Source organism: Mastigoproctus giganteus, chromosome 6, assembly GCF_048544385.1.
Source record: "Mastigoproctus giganteus isolate SK-2022 chromosome 6, ASM4854438v1, whole genome shotgun sequence".
Classification (NCBI taxonomy): domain Eukaryota; kingdom Metazoa; phylum Arthropoda; class Arachnida; order Uropygi; family Thelyphonidae; genus Mastigoproctus; species Mastigoproctus giganteus.
Window position 1 is genome coordinate 61,942,588 of NC_143580.1, and position 18,588 is coordinate 61,961,175.

At 32.5% G+C, this 18,588-nt stretch overlaps 2 protein-coding genes across 3 annotated transcripts in view; both read right to left on the reverse strand.

The window, feature by feature from the left end:
* The window catches only part of LOC150084345 (cell adhesion molecule Dscam1-like), a 229,453-nt gene extending 219,663 nt beyond the window's left edge, over positions 1-9,790 (reverse strand). Inside the window, exons 1-3 of one of the 2 annotated variants that reach the window (XM_090375981.1) lie at positions 9,755-9,790; positions 9,486-9,646; positions 6,342-6,626 (exon numbers count right to left, since the gene is read on the reverse strand). In XM_090375981.1, the coding sequence (XP_090232107.1) occupies positions 6,342-6,626; positions 9,486-9,555 (355 nt within the window). In that variant the 5' untranslated portion in view covers positions 9,556-9,646; positions 9,755-9,790. Of the gene's footprint in view, positions 1-3,667; positions 3,737-6,341; positions 6,627-9,485; positions 9,647-9,754 lie in introns of those variants that run through there. The other variant, XM_090375984.1, reaches the window with a different exon arrangement.
* A 1,415-nt stretch (positions 9,791-11,205) lies between these two features.
* Positions 11,206-13,043, reverse strand: LOC150084346 (cell adhesion molecule 2-like). The gene is made up of 2 exons (XM_090376193.1): positions 12,934-13,043; positions 11,206-11,492 (listed from the first exon to the last, which is right to left on the reverse strand). Exons 1-2 carry the CDS (start codon positions 12,998-13,000, stop codon positions 11,206-11,208), a joined length of 354 nt encoding a protein of 117 aa, XP_090232319.1. The 5' UTR covers positions 13,001-13,043.
* Positions 13,044-18,588: the final 5,545 nt, after the last annotated feature.

The following is an 18,588-nucleotide window of genomic DNA, read 5'->3' on the forward strand; positions in this document are numbered from 1 at the left end:
GAAGTTTTAAATATCAAAAGAATTAAATTAAAATCCTTAAATAAGATCATTAAATATATATTACAACCTTTTAAACATGGCAATTCCATCGAGGAAAATACAATTAAATGTCTTTGTAATTTATATGCTCAAAACAAAGGTGTAAATATGTAAGGATCATTCCGGTGAGGCTAATGGCAATTTAATAATTTGAGCCTAAGTAATCAATTTGTGAAATTCTGGATGAACAGTGGCGAAACTATAAATTCTGGACTTCCCTGTCAACTTCCGATTTCCCCTGTGATCTTTAACGACCAAACCAAATCAGCCCCCCCCCCCCAACAAAGGCAGACTTGGTGGTAAATGGTAGTTTCACCACTGAAAATGAATGCAAATTGCACTGCCTTCAGAGTTAACCAGCTAAAAGATAGGAGACAGACAGTCACAAATGGACATTTTTCAGGGTTTGATCAACGTAGCAAGTGGGGTCCCTCTGGGATCAGGGGGTGTTGAGAACTTCTATTTCTGATATTCTTTAATGAGATTGATAATGGACGCTATCAGTTTGCTGATGATCTGCAGGTAGGATGGTCAACTATCAGAACCAGGTCACGTTGCTTCAAATGACTATGGATCTGTTGCACATATGATCTGAAAAGTAATAGCTGAAGTAAATGCTTCTAAATGTAAAGTTTTGCATCTAGAAAACAGAAATCCAGGATTTACTTATAAGCTAGTTAAAAAGAGTTAAACATGGTTCAGGACGAAAAAGACTTAAAGGGTATGACACGACCAAATATGAAAGTCACCATGCAGTGCAAACAGGAGGCTAGGAAGGCACATACCGTCTTGTCAATCATTTATAGGCCTTCTAGAAGTAGGGGATATACGTCATTGTCCCTCTATAACAAAACGACAATGTCGCCACATTTCGAATACTGTATTCAAGTTCGGAGGCCGTACCTCAATATTAAAAAAAATTAATAAAAAAAGGACAGAACCCATAGAGAAGGTTCAAAGAAGGGACGACCAGATTGGTGAGGAGAGTTGATTGACATCCATATGAAGAACAACTTAGAAGGTTCGAACTGCAAAGTTTGACAACAGACATCTTGGGAGAAGGGAAGGGAACCAATGAGGTGTATAGGGTCCTAAAAGGAAACAGTAAAATGAAAGAGAAAGGTATATTCTCACAAGTAGGAGAGACAAGAACCAGGGAGCACAAATATACAATCTTCGCGAGCAGCAACAGGATGGATTTCATGAAGTATACTTTCGTGCGCCACGTTATAAATTAACTGCCAAGACGGCCGAGTTAGACAGTTTGGTAAAGTTCAAAGGAAAATTGGAGTGTCATTTTTAGTGATGGGGAAAGTTGAGTGACTTTTGGGGTTTTTTTTTTTTTTTTGTTATTATTATTTTCTGAGATGCCGAATTTGTTTAATTCATTACAATATAAATGTCAAACTGAATCAAAGAAAACACTACATTCTAATTGCTTAATTAAGTTGATTGTCCTCCTGATATTGAGATAGACCATAATCCATCCTGAGGCATATTTTTTCATTTATGGAGGACTTCTGTTAGTTACAATATCAAGCTGAGTTGCTGAGCTTCATAATGGACAAAATAAATTACATTGAAGTATGGTAGTACTTCATTATAATTTATTTACATTCAAACAAATGTGAAGTGTCAAAACTTTAAATTCTTACTTTTCAGTAGTAAGAAAAAATTAGCATAGTATAAATGCGTTGCTTTTTTCCCTCTGGATATAACAGACAACGTATGTGTGAGTTCTCTATAAATGTGTGTTCTCTCTAATAAGAGTGGGATGTCGATTTGCACCAAAATTTACGAAAAAAAAAAAAGATTCGCAATGTATAGGAATAGATTCTAGGCAAAATTATTTTCCCATTCGATAAAGGATGGCAGGCAGAAACATTATGCATTAAGTTCCTATCTGAAATCTTGAATCAAGGTACCGGATGGGAACAACTTGTCGAAGGTTGACTAGCCAACTAATTATCAATATTAATACAGTACAAGTACTTAACTTACTAGTTCTAGTAAGTACATGACAAGTATCCGGGATTATTATACATACTATAAGTATTAGTGCTTCCTACATACAAATCGACCCGTGAACACGACCACTTACATAGATATAAAACTCAAAAAACCCTACGAAACTGATGAACTGTGATCAAACCAGTAAATGAGTAAAAAAAAAAAAAAAAAAAAACTCTTAAGTGAACCAACTTACTATTACTTATCATGCCGCTACTTTTAATAGTATTAAGACTATTAACAATAAATTAACATGGTCTAAGTGTGTCCAATTTTTCTTCTATAGGTATAACAATTATATAAAACTGACAGTCATTATTTGGGAAAAATGTTTAAAAATTATAAGTTCTTACCTGTATATACATATTTAAAAATGATAATCATTGTACACCAGGCAAAATGATACTGACGTCTCATGATCGCCATTACTGCATCGAGAAAGGCTACTGTAGTTGGTTTCGAGCTTTTTCATTCGAATAATATTCTGTAGGTAACCTTTGAAAGTTATTCTGGAACGATAAAGAAAGGATGATATACTCTGCGTGATTTTGTAATATTTTTCAAATAAACTCTAGTTATCTTTAACACATTTAAAGTGAATTGCACCGAAACCATACCTTGCATTATGACGACGACATCTTTCCTCTCTTCTTCAACGTACAGCATAAAGCGCCCCTTAACGTTAAAATAGTGAAAGTGCTTTTTTTCTGCTTTCTAATTTTCAAAATGAAAAACAATATAGATATTTTTAAACAATTCGCATACATATAGAAATGTTCAGGGTAGCTGTTACAAATCTATATTATATTCTCTATACATCATCTAAGTTATAAAACATAGAAGACTACAACAGCATTTTATGGGCAAAAGCTTTTTAGGAAGATACTTCCTAAAGGTACAATTATAGACTGTTATTGAAAGAATGCTCCAAAATTTATATTACTCTTCTAATTTTTATATTAAAATGTAATTTCCGTAATACTATTATATGTTTAATGCGATAATCTTATTTTTACAAAGTTAATTTTAAATCTCAATAAAACTTTAAAATATACTAATTTTTGTCATATGTGTCTTATACAACGGTTTATTCGTATATGATGTCTATGAAAACAAACCTTAAAAAATTGTTTCCTCGAATTAAAAACACTGGACATCGGAGTTATTTTACACCAAAAATTTTCAAGATATTGTGCCAAGATACCAACGCTATCTGTTGTTTCTGAAAAAATAAACGTGTTCTAAAATTCTGCTTATAATGTAAAGTTTAAGCTATCAGTATCCTACAAGGATACTGATGCAATCTTCTTTTCTCGAAGTAACCCAGTGCCAGTTTTAGAGAAGGCACAGTCACTATGAATCCTTAAATTTGAACATTTCTATCATTTATGGTCATAATTAATGTTAAAATCAACTGCAACTTCACAATTCTGATGCATGGTCTCCGTTGGAACAGTTTCATCAACTTCACAAAAGAAATTAATAACCTTTTATTAAATAATTTGATCTACATTAATATAATTTTAACCATGTCAAGATAGTAACACTGAAAAACAAAAGACTATCTTCACTACATCATAACAGAATAAATTTAGCAAAAATAATCCTCACATCCTACCTTCAACCATCAAAAGTGCAGTAGAGCTATCTGAACCGGCTAAATTTTTTGCGACACACGTGTAGTTTCCGATGTCTGTCCATTTAATACTGTTAATCCAATATATAGAACGAGTTTCTGTAGTAGTGATTTTCTCATCTACTTTACTTCCTATTTCTTTTCCGTTCCTCAGCCACAGAAAGGTAACAGGGAGATCACCTTTCTTTAAGGTGCAGAATATATCTAATCTTTCACCCAAATGCAAATCGGAGGGAACAGACAGAGGGCGAAGGTGCGGAGGTTCACCTGAAATATAATTTTTTCAACTGCATGAAACTCCATTAAATTTTGTACAACTTAGAAAGATAGTTTTATTATGTCATAGTCATTATGTAATTCAAATATTTTTAAAAACTATCCGTAGATACTCATATAAAAGTTAAAATGAAACTGGTTCTCTAAAACATTTCTCTGTCCCAAAACTGGGAAGAAGTTTCAGTTTCTCAAAGATAAAGTTTCTTGAGACAAAGAAAATAGAGAGATGAAGTTATTTTCGGCAAAAAGTTAAGTAATTGATGGACTCTTTAAGCATTCCCAATCAAAATCAGTTTAGATGAAATGTATGGAACAGTCTAATTTTAGGAAGTGATCTCAATTTTTTTCTTGTTTTACTGACGAAAAGTTTAGTATGAATCCATATCCATTCCATAAGAGTTCAAGCTTTTATATATGTCTAAGACATTAATAATGCAAGCAAAATTATATATTTTTCAGATAACTTAACCTGCATCTTCTTGCGATGCTGCTGAATGACTATCTTTAATGTTATCCGGGCACATTTACCTATTCTTTGCAGAATAGTATTCAATACATATCTGTTTTCATTGCTGTTTCATAACATTTTTACCATGTCATCCTATATAATCGATTTCCGTAAGAAAAGTTTTTAATTCATTAAAAAAAAAACTTCAGAAATATCCTCAACCACAACATCAGTATTCACTTCAGGAAATAATAATTATTCTGACTGTATAATTGTTCCATTAGGAAGTGATCTTCCTGAAGGTACAGTTATACTCCATTTTACGAATTTTTCACAAAAGTACAAAAAAGTACGCATAAAATTGTAAAATTATTGAAAAGTGACTAAAATTGTGAGGAGATAATTTTCTGAAATTTACCAAAATAGTTACTTATCAAAATTAATTGATGTAACACTTTTTAAATACAATATAGATGTTCTGTGTCTGTATCAGAATAAAAATGAACGTTCGAACTACAGAAATTTATGACCGTTTCGCAATATTACAAAGTAAATTGTTCTCTTTTTACTGGAAATCCAAAACAAAACAGATACCGAATTTAACACGACTTACCTGCAATAACTAAAATAGTGATGACACTGCCTACGAAGCAGAGAGACCAGCACAAAAACGTTGCTTTAGTCGCCATATTAGGAATTCTCGATACTCCTTCTGTTAGATGTTTAGCCTTAAATTATGTTTCATGCCTCTACTTATTTCTAATAAGGGTCTTTCGATCTGTTGTAGAGCATCTGGAAATATTGATAGTCATTATCAACTGCCCATTTCAATATATATCAATGCAGTTTATTTCATTGAAATTTTGACAAAACAGAACAAAATCTCACCTCTTCTTATAACGACGACATCTTTCTCTCTTTTCAGAGTGGAGTTGCATAAAGCGCCACATAACGTTAAAATGCTGCAACTATATCCATTCCTAGTCTTCTAATTTGAGGAAAAAAGCAATAGTAAAACCTTAGAGTCATCAAAAGTGATATGAACTGTGCATGACAAGAAAAGTTACTCCTTATGATACTTAATGTTCTTCTAATTTTATTTGACAATTCTATTCATCTTAATGGAAACACATTTTCGGCATAATGGTGCCGAAACATGTTAAAAATTAAAATTAAAAAATTAAAAAAAACAGTAAAGCTACACCTTATCCATGCAGCTCTGGAAATGCTGAACAGCTGAACTCGAACTTTCATTCTGAATAAATTTGTAGCGTAAACAAGGCTGCCTTTTCTTGTTCAATTTCCGGTGTATTTTTTTTAAGATGAAACATATTTTTTCATTGAAACATGGTTGACGAATAAAACAGCTTACCCTTTGAAACGTATAATAATGCGTGTAATAACAAAGAATAAAATAGTTTCTATGGGATCAACGTGTGTGGGTGGATGCTTAAATATTTATTGTCCGTATATTGTATCAAATATACCCGAGTACATCTCTATATTTAGTACAGAATGAAATATGTGCTTTAACAATATTAAATACAATCGCTGATAAAAATTTTTAAAGAATTCACATAAATGGGCAAACAACCATGAGTTCTTTACATAATATTATCCTCGAGTTAGGAAAATATAGTCAATAACAGGTTCCTAAGCGTCCTCTCAACAAAACATATACGCAATAACCTATACATTTCTCCATTAAACATAAAAGTAAGACCAGGGCTCTCCATTTTATTATTTCAATTTTATTCACTATTATAAGTATTAAAATTTCAATGTAGGTTAACAAACAGGCCACATATTATTAATAGCATTTTAAACCAGCTTTAAATCATACACTTTATAAAAGTGGAATTCAGGTTAACATAAACCTGCACCACTTTTAACTAACTGAATCTACTTAATATTCTTGTTAATTAATCCTACCTTCTACCATCAGAACGACATGGGAACTGTCTGAACCTACTGAATTCTTTGCCACGCAAGTATAATTGCCGATATCGCTGACTTTGATTCTGCTAATCAAGTAGTTAGAACGGCCTTCCGTTGTCGTGATCTGTACATCGGGTCTGCTTTCCAACTGAACTCCGTTTCGAAACCATAGAAAAGTAACTGGAAAATCGCCTCTCTTCAAATTGCAACTTATATCTAGTCTTTCACTCAAGTGCAGATCAGATGGCACAAGAAGCGGATACAGACGGGGTGGGTCAACTGAAAAAGAAATATCACTATAAATCAGTTATTGATTTTTCAAAACGTTAAACAAATAAGATTTACTTTGTTTTATATTCTTTAATCCAGATAACTGAAATTATGTTACCAAAATGGAACTGGGAAGTATCCAATCAATAAGTGGGAGTTCATCAAGGATCTGCATTGGGATTCTTGCTTACTGTAATTTTTACGAATGACCTGCCTTACTAAATCACTCGGATACCAAACTTCTTATATATGTTGATGATATCAAGCTATTCCGTCTGATTATACAACATGAGGCCACCTTCAACTATGCAATGATGTATTTGTTACATGGCAGCCAACATCTCAATAGCAATCTTTCAAATGTCCAACTATCACTTACTACAACACTAAAAAAAGTAGTACTTTCGTAAATGACTATAAAATGACAGACTCACAAGTAACAGATCTCAAACTTTAAAAAGGTCTGGGAGTAATGTTCACTACAAACGAACATTTAATCAAGGAGTACTACTGCAACAGGATCTAGAAAAATTAGGCAGATGGATGGAAAAATGGCAGTTTAAATGTTAAACTGCCACACTCAAAGTAGTGGAGAACTAAAGAGATTTGGGGTTATGTACAGTTCGAAATGAAGTTCTCTGAGCAGTATAGACGGTCTGTTAAGACACCTCACAGTTTTTTTTCACTGATATATATGAATTTTGCTACTAGGAACAAAGAGGTGATTATCCATTGTAAAAGGCAATGGATAGGCCGCATCTTGAGTACTGAATACAGTTCCTTCAGTTCTGCAAACTGCAGCACTTAAAAAATAGACACTTGCGAGGAGACATGATTCAAGTGTTTACGGCTTTATATGCTAATGGAATCCTTACTCTTATTCGAGCATTACTCCATAGGTGTGCACCTATGGGACCATAAACTGAAGGAGTGGCTGCCATATAGATGTGCAAAATTTTGTGTTCAGCCAGAGAGCAACTGGTTGTTGAAAATCTACTGTCTGGTATTGTGGAAGTGGGTAGTTTGACTAAATTTAAAGAAAAATCACTCAAATTATTGGAAGGAATGAACGGATGCGAAAGGTTTTTTTTTTTTTCCTTTGGCTGACGCTACGTAAGCTTGTTTCCTTGCTTCCTTTGCCAATACTAATACTAAATGTGGAAAATGACAGCATAATTTAGAGACTGCACAACCGTGCAATTGCACTGCAATACGTTCAGTGAGAAAATTAACTTCCTTATAGCTTTAAAGAAACTCATAACTGCCAACTGATTGAGCCTTTGCTTCTTCGACTCAGTCGCAATTAAGTCTTCTGCTATTATGCCCAATAGTTTTTACATTTATTTAGTTATTACTATGTTTTTTTTTTTTTTTAATTCATGGAAAATAACATTGTTTCCTGTGTTCTGCTTACATCATAATTGGGTTTTCCATTCGACAAAGTCGTATTGTAAAATGAAACCTTCTTATAATTATATTAACAATCAATGATTAGGAAGTTTTATCAAGCCATCTTGGTTTTATGATTTTATTATATTTATTTATTTACCGCCTATATTCTAAATTATCCACTATACGCTGTTATTGACTTTGCCAATGTATATGACATTATCAATAAAATAAAACATTACAAGAAGTTCTTGTTTTAATTAGAAAAGCTGTAAATTAACTGTTCTGAAAACGTCTCAGTCTAAAAGTATCTACGCACAAATGATAAAATAGCATTATTTTATCATTAAAGGTCAATAACAATTTATCTCTTCCATATACGATTTTAGCACTAGTGCAAGTATTGACAAAATAATGCAGGACCCCAAACTTATGTAGTAACAACCAAAAAATACATAAATAAATAGAGTAATGTCACTTTCCCTATTATTTCAAATATTTGCCTAATTTGTTTCTCGAGTATTTCTCTAATTCTTCGAATTTCATTCGAGGAATTAGAGAAAGATTAGAGGCTACGTACTCTTTTTTTTTGATAAAGAAAAAAAAAGAGTACGTAGCATCTTCATAAAAGAGGCTACGTACATTTCATAAAATGTACTTAACCTCTTTCATAAAATGCATTGGTTAACAAAGGACTTCTAATTTAAGGAGTCATTTAAGCTACTTTGTAATAAAATGGCTCCTCTTTTTATTATTAGAAGTATGCAAAATGACTTATTTAACAGTAATAATTATAGTTATTTTCAAGTTACCAATCGAATAAAAATTCACGATTTCTCGAAAAATTCGCATAATATAAACGATAACTAAAAATAAATCGAATTCACTCTAGCAGACTTCTATTTTTAATAAAAACTGGACGCATTCCTCTAGTAATGCAAAGGAGGATCATTTTAGTAAACATAAAGGTAAAACGTTAGTTCCTGAGTTTGAATAAATACCACAGAAAAAATTACAGGTAATCTTCATTAGAAAGTAAAATGCATTATTATTCTTTAAGAATAAAATAAGCGAAAGAACTTTACTGTCAAATACTTTCAGACAGCCAGCATATCAGTTTCTTTCCAATTACTTGTATCGATAATTACTGGGATATTTTGGTATATCCAGTAAAAATTTTCCGATTACTCCTGTGATTGAGAAGTTTCTGATTATGTTTGGCATTGTATATGAGGAATATAAATCTTATGTTGTCTATGGCATTACATTCTGTCTTTTTATATACAGCCCAAAATTTGGTCAACTTTACAAAGCTGGTGCATATCATAATATAGTTTGTAATTTTATATAAATAAAACAATTATCGAGTATATCTCACAAAAAGAGCATTGATATATTTAATAACACGAAATAGTCTATATCCAAAAATTCGCTTAAGATCAAATGATTTAAAAACATTGCTGGGGGGGGGGGCCTTACCTGCATAAGAAAAAGTAGAAACAATGACTACTGCAAAACAGACATAATAACAACGTTGTTGAACTGCCATGTTGTCCCTCTCGACGATTCTTCTTCTGTAGCTTAGTGTCTTATTTCATAGCTAGAACTGCTCCTATGAGAACTTAAAATCCTGTAGAATACTAAAAGAAATTGGGAATCCATCAATGAACGTGAACTACTTACTTCGTAGTAAATCAGCAAACAAGAAATTTCGATAAATTTACAGAAAAATTTGGTGGAAATTTTACCTTGTTATGACTGCGACATCTTCGTTCTCTTCCGGGCGTACAGATTAAGGCGCCACATAACGTTAAAAAGATGAAGTATATATCATTGACTTCCAGATTCATGTAGAAATACATTAAATTAAGAATCTCTAAGTGAATCTGGCAATAAATTAAATTTTTAGAATAAAATTGTTCAATAAAGGAAGAGTTATCTTGTTTGCAAATGGTCTTAAAGTGATTCTTATGCTTCTTTTTATTAAGATTATTACTATATTTAATACCACTCTTACACCATGTGAAATTAATTTCACGTGGTATAAGAGTGGTATTAAATATAGTAATAATCTTAATGGTAAACAAACACGTAACATCCTCCTCTAACTATATTAGCGTCCTTTTATATTTCTTATACATATGTAATCAAATAAATGTACTGTACTATAATTGCTTCAAATATTTTGCATGCAGTTTCATACTGCTCACAGCAATATTAACTCAACATCACTTTATCACAATTATCGGTTGTTTTAGGAAAGATCGTAATAATCATTATGAAAGAGTTAGAATACGATATAATGGTGCAAAATTAATCTCCTCCAAAACTGTAATAAGCAAACCATTAATGGTACCCAGCGATCTTCATTGCAGTACGTAAGAAATTCGAAAGCAGCCCAGAGAAAGTCAGACCATCTCAAAATATAAAATTTGTGGTTTGTCTTACAAAAATTAATTTTGTTCTAAGTATGCCATGTAAACACATACTGTATTCCAAGAATTGAGCTTTCATTCACATGACCAGTACATTTAGTGTGTGTTAGTGCACTCGTCAAGAAACTTTTATAATTCAATATTCTGGTCATATTCGGGTGGATTGATCCATAATATTGTTAAGAGCTTTTCTATTAAACAATGCTGTTGAATAATCTGTAGTAGGATGCGAAATATAAGTTCTAAAACTGCTGGTCTAGGAAACAGAAATCCTTATACACACTAAAAGGAAACACTATACGTTGAAAGAGTTTTAAACAATGCAGTTCAAGCAGATAGCTTATTTTCCCCATTATACTGAAGTTAATGTTCGTTAACAGTTTTCATATGTTTATAACACAGGGTCGTCCCATAGGACATGTGCCACTTCATAAATGCATGTATATTGATTGATTTAAATAGATATTAACAATACTATGTGAAATATAAATTGAGATTAACCAGTGCATGAATGGGCGATTTTAGTGTTATGTGACAAAATTATCTAGAGTATTTTGGATATATTCCGGTATTCTTCTTTTCATAAAATTCAAAGAATAGTTCACAGAAATTATTAGCAAAAGTGTGATTAATTCTAATTCCGAAACATGGTCTCTCCATTTTACAGTTCTTAACAATATAAAATGGCAAAATTATAATTGTGTGAATTAAATTTATTACCGTCTCAAAATACTGAGGAAATTCAAATCATCAATTCAAAAATATTACTTCCTACCTTCAACCAACAGAGCAACATCAGCGCTGTCGGAACCTACTGAGTTAGTCGCCACGCAAGTGTAATTACCAATATCTTTGACTCTAATGGCACTGATCACATACACAGATCGGGCTGCTGTTGTCGCAATGTTTTCTTCTCCCAGCTCCTGTCCATTTTGAAGCCATCGAAATGAAACAGGAAGGCTACCTCTCTTCACCGAACACTGAATATCCACTCTTTCTCCTAGCTGGAGATCATTAGGCACGAAGATTTGATGAAGACGTGGTAGTTCAACTGAAAACGAAAAATAATAAAATAATTCCGATAATAAAGTCTTGGTAAAACTTGAAATATTTTACATTGCATATTAATTTAAATAAAATAAGGTATTGAAGTAATTATATATTAAAAATACATTTAATAGAGAATCTGCTAGCTAATCAAAGTTCTCTTCCTACGTATATAAAATCTACAGCCTAAAGACTGCTCTTGTGTGTAGAATGATATTCTATCCACAAAGGCATTTTATGCAATGCACAGTAACGTTTTACCATTTATTATACAAAACAAAGGATTTCAAAATAATTTTACGCATGGAAAGCCATAAAATATCAAAATTAAAAATTCTCTGGTTACGATACGCCATCTTTTGCTTCCAACAGTTTATTTAAATAATTGTATTTGTCTCATACCAAATTATTGTACGCAGAACAAGATCCACCCCCCCCCCCATCTAAGAATTCTTTAATTTTGTTTACAAAGAAGAATGATCATTGAACGTTTCATTTTAAGATTTCTATTTATATTACTGTATGAAGTTAAGCTACTTCTTTTGCACAGAGTTATTCTTCATTTGTATAACAATAATTCGAGTTTAGTGGTTTCGAAGTAGTGGCTATTGTATCCTTACAGTGAAGGCTATTTCACAGGGTAAAAAAACTGAATACAGTACTTAATTTTGAAAGAATAAAAAAAATAAACGGAATATAGAATGAGATAGCATGCGGAAAATTTAAACGTCGGTATATGACAAAAGGCTGACAGTTCCCTACTTTGAATATATCAGCCTAATATATAAAATAGTTCATTTTCATTAAATATTTACCACATAAAAATATCCCTTGATATTTTAGCATTGCAGAAAAATATCCCTTGATGTTTTTCTACAATGCTAAAAGAATAATTTCCTGCTATGTTACAAAGTGGCTATAACATAAGTGGTGACACATTATAATGAAAACAAACCAACTAATCTAATTTCTCCGCCAGCCTTTCGTATTTGATTATTTTGAGAAATTCTTAAAAAAAGGAAATAAAAAAATTCTTTTTCTAGAACAGTGAGAGAAGAAATATTATCACTTGTGCAGAACAGAAGTCTCAAAAAATAAGTATTCTGACATCATGGATCTGTTGTGTTCGGTCCACCTGAAAAGGTGCTGCTGAAACTAATCTTTGCTCCTTAGTTCAGGAATGTAAATTTATTTATATTTGGCATATTAAACAGCAGTTCTATATCTTAAAAAATAAACGGATAAATAACTATAACAACATTTTACAGCAATGTATTCGGCCAAATATGCATTATTACCTATTTAGTAAGGATCTCGATCATTACAAATATTGCTAAAAATTCATTATTTATGTTTCTGTTTGTTTAATAGCTTTTGAAAGGATTAAACTAAGTGCTTAAATAACACTGAACGAACTTCAGAGTTTTATTCCCCCTCAGACTTACCTCCATAAACGAAGACAGGTGTGATAAACCAAATAAGGTAAAACCAGTAGCATTGGTTAACCGCCATGTTAGATATTCTCCAAGCTCGTTCTTGCTTATATCGCTTTGTATTCTCTATTGGGCTCCTTAGATCAGCTGCCTTCAGCTAAGGACATAAAGAACAGCCCTGAAGCGTTAATGAAACAAACCAATTCAGTTAGTGTGAATTATTCCTATTTTAAAAAGTCATTATATTAAATTCCACAAAAAAGTATACTTAGAAACTCACCATATGATGCTTCATAACGCCGACATCTTTCTCTTCTCTTCACTCAGCTAATATTTCACTCAGCGCCACGTAACGTTAAAATGGTGAAATAATTTTCCTTTCTCTTGTATCTGAGAAAGTGATTACTAGATATATAACTGAATTAAAATTAAATTATTGTGATTTTAAGGCTGTAGTAAACACCAAAGAAAAGTGTATTAATAGAATATATTTTTCACAAAATCAGACTTTTCCATGAAAGAAAAAAAAAACTGAAAAGTTTCAATCCTTTGTCATGAAATACAGAAGACTTGCACAACTCTCTCTCCACTTATTTTTATAACAAAACTATTAATTTCTAAATAAGCATCATGTTCATTTACACGCATATTTACCATCATTACATAAGAATCCATCACTAATACATATGTCAACGTTCCAAATTTTGGTAGATAAATTAAGCTTTAATCCAATACTTTAATTCAAAACGGTTAGACGAAGGCAATGAACTGGAAAAATTCTGAAGACCAAGTTTATTGAGAAGAACCTGCATGCAGCGCTAAAACTTTTAAATAATGGGAGGTTTTATTTAGTTAGGACAGTATACAATTGGAATTCTGGATTGCTTTCCAATCTGCGCGAACTAAGAAACGTATATAACACTATTAACTCTCGTGTTCTGATGAAATCGATGTTTTTCACTAGAAGAGAAGTACTAAAATAAGAGAACACAATTTAAATGGCTATTCGTCATTTATTTTAACAGGTTTAAATTTCATGATTACCGTAAAAACATGCCTCTTTCATAGTAGAGACGCCTTTAAAATAAGCGCAAAATTTCCTCCATACAGAAGCCTCATATCGACGTAATGCAGCTAGCAGCGACATCTGCTTGTGAATACGTGGCCTGTGAAACTAGACATATTTTTCTTAATACAGGAATATATATAAAAAAAAACTGGATTAAATCAGAAGAGAATCCAAACCTAAACGTATATGAATAAAATGAAATAGTTCAAAGCAACACACTTAAAAAAAGCTTTGTTCGATAAAAACTGAAAACAATTATGTTATGTTTTTTTCTTTCTCTAATAACTGCTCTCGAAGAGACATTTGTTTAGAGAAATACCAAGTATATACGAGTTAAGGAATAGTCTTTTATACAATTATTCTGCAGACCGTTTAAGTTAAAGGACGAACAGTAAGAGCAATAATTAGGAAAACGATATCGTTTACAAAGACTAATAACTGACATTATTATGCATTTTTGGCGATCACAAAAATATTCGGAAAAATAATCATAATATAAGGAACTCAGCAGTTATTAACATTATCTGCATTTAGCAGAAAATAAACAGAATATCCAGACAATGTGCTAATAAGTTCAAATTTAAAGAACGTGTAATTTATTTAAAAATGACTTCTTGGGCAAGTTACATATCGGAGTGCAGATGCGATTGCTAATTCCTTCCCTTGTACGTCTGTAGATGGAAAAACAGTAACTTGTGTTTCAGCTGATCTGCCTTGTCATAAGGATTCGTATGGGGAATCCAAGTTAAGCTCCGAGAGAGAGAGAGAGAGAGAGAGAGAGAGAGAGAGAGAGAGAGAGAGAGAGAGAGAGAGAGAGAGAGAGAGAGATATTTTGACAAATGAAATTTGAGACCGAGTCATTAAAAAGAGATTAGAGATTAACAAGATTTATTAAGAATAAAGTGTTGGTGAACATTTGTGGTTGTTGACAGTAAAATTTCAAAGTACAATTTCATTAATTTTGCGTTTCCAGAGTTTAAATACGCACCCTTTGAAAAATAAAAATAGATGATCAGTGGGCAAGTAAACATTCTGGATGAGGTGCATGAAGACTTGATCTCTCATAAAGCTGCAGCGTGTTTTGCCACTTGGAGATTTCTGCTCTGTTTTATTTCTCACTGATAAGGTGGCAGTACCTTTGAAACAGCAGACGGGATAGTTACACTTTACCTTAAATGACAACAAACTCCTTTAAAAGGTGAAGTTAGTTCTAAGTAAAAGAACTAAAGCCATGTTAAAAAAATTAACTTTTTCAAAAACGTTTTTAGAAATTCATTTGAAGGGCAGAAATGTTTCTTTTAGGTATTTATACATAATTTTATTATTTTTTTTGATAAAATTATGTAGCAATATTATATGTTTATCAGTGCACAATTTTAATAAAATTATGCACAGATAAATGTTTCAGACAATGGGGAAACGAACTTAGTGAAGCTTCAACCTTATAGCAGTAAATGTAAAATTACTTCTAATAACAAAGGTAATAAATTTCCATTATTAGAGCCTGTACTGAAGCATGGTCTCTCCATTTCAGCTTCACATTCATTAAACAATAATTCTTATTTTCATATAGTACAACTTGTTTAACCAATTGACTTTAAAATTTTCACGCTAAACGTGCTTAGTTATTCCATTGCAAGTTTAAACAAACAATTTGTTTTAAATGAAAAAAAAAATCCTACCTTCGACCATTAGAGAGACAGTTGAACTATCAGACCCTTCTGAATTGGTAGCAACACAAGTGTAATTACCGATATCCTTTCCTGTAATGCTGCTGATCATGTAAACGGAACGAGTTTCTATTGTAACAATCTTCTCGCTTAATGCATCTCCTATTTCTTTTCCATTTCTTAACCAGCGAAAGATAACAGGGAGCCCACCTTTTTTTAAGGAGCATATTATATCTGCTCGTTCTCCCAAATGAAGATCAGCAGGAACGTGAGTTGGATGTAGACGTGGCGGTTCGGCTAAAATTAAAATGTTTTAATTATTTTAAATTATTGGCAATGAAAACAATGAACATAACAGTGAAGCAGCAAAAATTAAACTAAAGAAAATATTTACACAATATAAATCTTGGAGTAATCAACAAAATTTAGTGCGCCTAATTCTGTGTTTCTGTTAACAACCGTGAAATTCAATTAAAGGAACTGGATCACAGAGATAGCCTTTGACTTGAGTAATTTTCGTGTTAAAATTTCTTTGGGAAATTACGTTCAGTCTGGGTTCTTCGGAATAAGCATCGAAGCAGCTAAGGCTATGAAGCATTAATATGCAGCCTGTAAATCACATTTTATGGTGAGTATGCTTGTTTGAATGATGAAAATAAAAGTTTTCTGAAGCAAAATTCTATTCTCCCCGAAGACATCCCAACTCTTCCAGGGTGAAAAAAGCCCATAAAAGTTCCTCTTACTTGGTTCTTTCGAAAAAAGAACTTTTTCCCAGTGGGCTTCTTAAATAGAGCACGTTAAAGCATTTTCCAACAGAAAACTATCACATCCACGATGCCAAAAATAAAATAAAATGCCAAGGTGAAGAAGCTCGGTAATGAACGAAATTTGTATTGTGCAATTTTCTACTCCGTGAATCGCCGATTTCTTTTATATTTTATAACCACCAAAGTATAATAACACATCTAATTTTTTTCATTAATCTTTAAATATCTTTAAGTTCTCTTAAAATTATGAAATGCAAGAATATGAGCTAAATGAATTATTCTTTTCCATTTGGAATTAACCCCAATCTAATATCTGTATATCGTAACTATCGCTTCCCTATGAAATAAAATTCGTACGCTTTGTTGTGTTGGATTGGCGATAGCAAGAATCATTCTTCTCACACTGAAAATTGAATCAAGCCTTGATGCTGAGCACTCAGCATCAAGACTTGGAATTATGTTCGACTCGGAGACGAATACCACTATCCACGGTTCTGCGTAAGTTGTTAATATCTTTTCAAATTGTACTTTAAATTGTTCAAAAATCTAAGACACCTCCAGGACAACTGTTTCGAAGTATACTGGCTTCTCACCAACTAGAAAATGAGAAACTTATTTCTTCTTCTTGCAGTTTCAGATTTTAAAATTTATAGCGAATCCACCTTTTCACGTGATGCTATAAAATTTAAAAGGATATTAACAATTTAGGCAGAACCGTAGATAATGGTATTTGACTCTAAGCTAAAATTTGACTATAAGCCAAAGAGTTAACGCCGAGTACTCGCCCATCAGTGGGAGCAGAACAGAAAATCGAACGCAGTAACGCGTTCGAATTTTATTTAATTTGAACTCCTCCGTTGAAATATACTATTGCAATCCTATAGAATTGACTTTATTCTTTCGTCCTAGTGTAGCTTTTCTTCTGAACTGAAAAAGCCCAAATCCTATCCACTTTGAAGTGTTGTATCCAAGACGCTTTCCTATAATTCAGCCATCCTCTCACAAGGAGGAAAATTGTATTAAAGCGATGGTCCTTCTCGTACTAATTCACTTCTTTATCACAAGAACCTGTCCAATTTCTATCTCCTCTATAAATATTACTAAAGACATTGTTCCTCTGAGTTAGCATTTATAATTATCCAGTTTCTTCTAAATCGGTTGGGAAAGGTGCAACAACAGGCCAGTGTCCTTTCACTAACTTCAAATTCCTATCTTCTAGTTCGGCTGTCTAGAACAAATTTCTTCCGAATTATGTAAAGATGGCTTCTGGGATTGGCATCCACGCTGAGGTAAAAAGGTTCGATTTATCTGCATATAAAAGAGAAATTATACATATTTTTTGTTGTTGTTAGAGCAACATTCAAGCATTTTACTACTTTTCTCATATGCATGTGCTGAAAAATCGAATAGGCTAAATAATATAACCGCTTTCAGAGATCTACTACTAAAAAGACATACACTGGATTACAATACAGTACACATGTGCAAGAAATGGTGTCCTCTTTCCAACAGTGCAAAATTTATCAAACAAGATGCATTGTCATTTGGAACATCTCATTCTCTGACAACCTAAACAAGCATTCATCAGTTTATAAATGATTGTTTATTCAAACATACTATTAAATTCCCTGTTGGAATACTGTTGGTATATCGAGAATGCAATAAAATGAGCACTCTTTGATGGAACCATCAAAGAGTGCTCATTTTATTGGAACAATGGAAGCAACACGTTGAAGGAAAATACCACTTGTCTTTCGCATCACGACAAGTATTAATAGAAAGTGAAATAGGTAGGATAAATTTATTAACAGAGTCATGCTGAAATATTATGGAGTCAAACAAGCAATTAAAAATTAAATGACCCCATAACGTGGTAGAATCAGACAGAAATATTATCATTGAGGGAGTTCAAAGATGAATTCATAATCCACTGACATTGCTTCCACTTGTACCAGAGTAAAACTGAAAGCGCTATATGGTTTGTTGGTAGTGATATATGGGGGAGAGAGCTTGCATGCAACGAGGAATGTATAACTTGACATGCCACAGCAGTTAGATCCATTTCCAGCTTTCATTCAATACTACATTACATGAGCACAATCGTATATTTATGGTAAAACATTTTTTCATATAGAACTCTGCCACAGAGTAGGCCATGCCA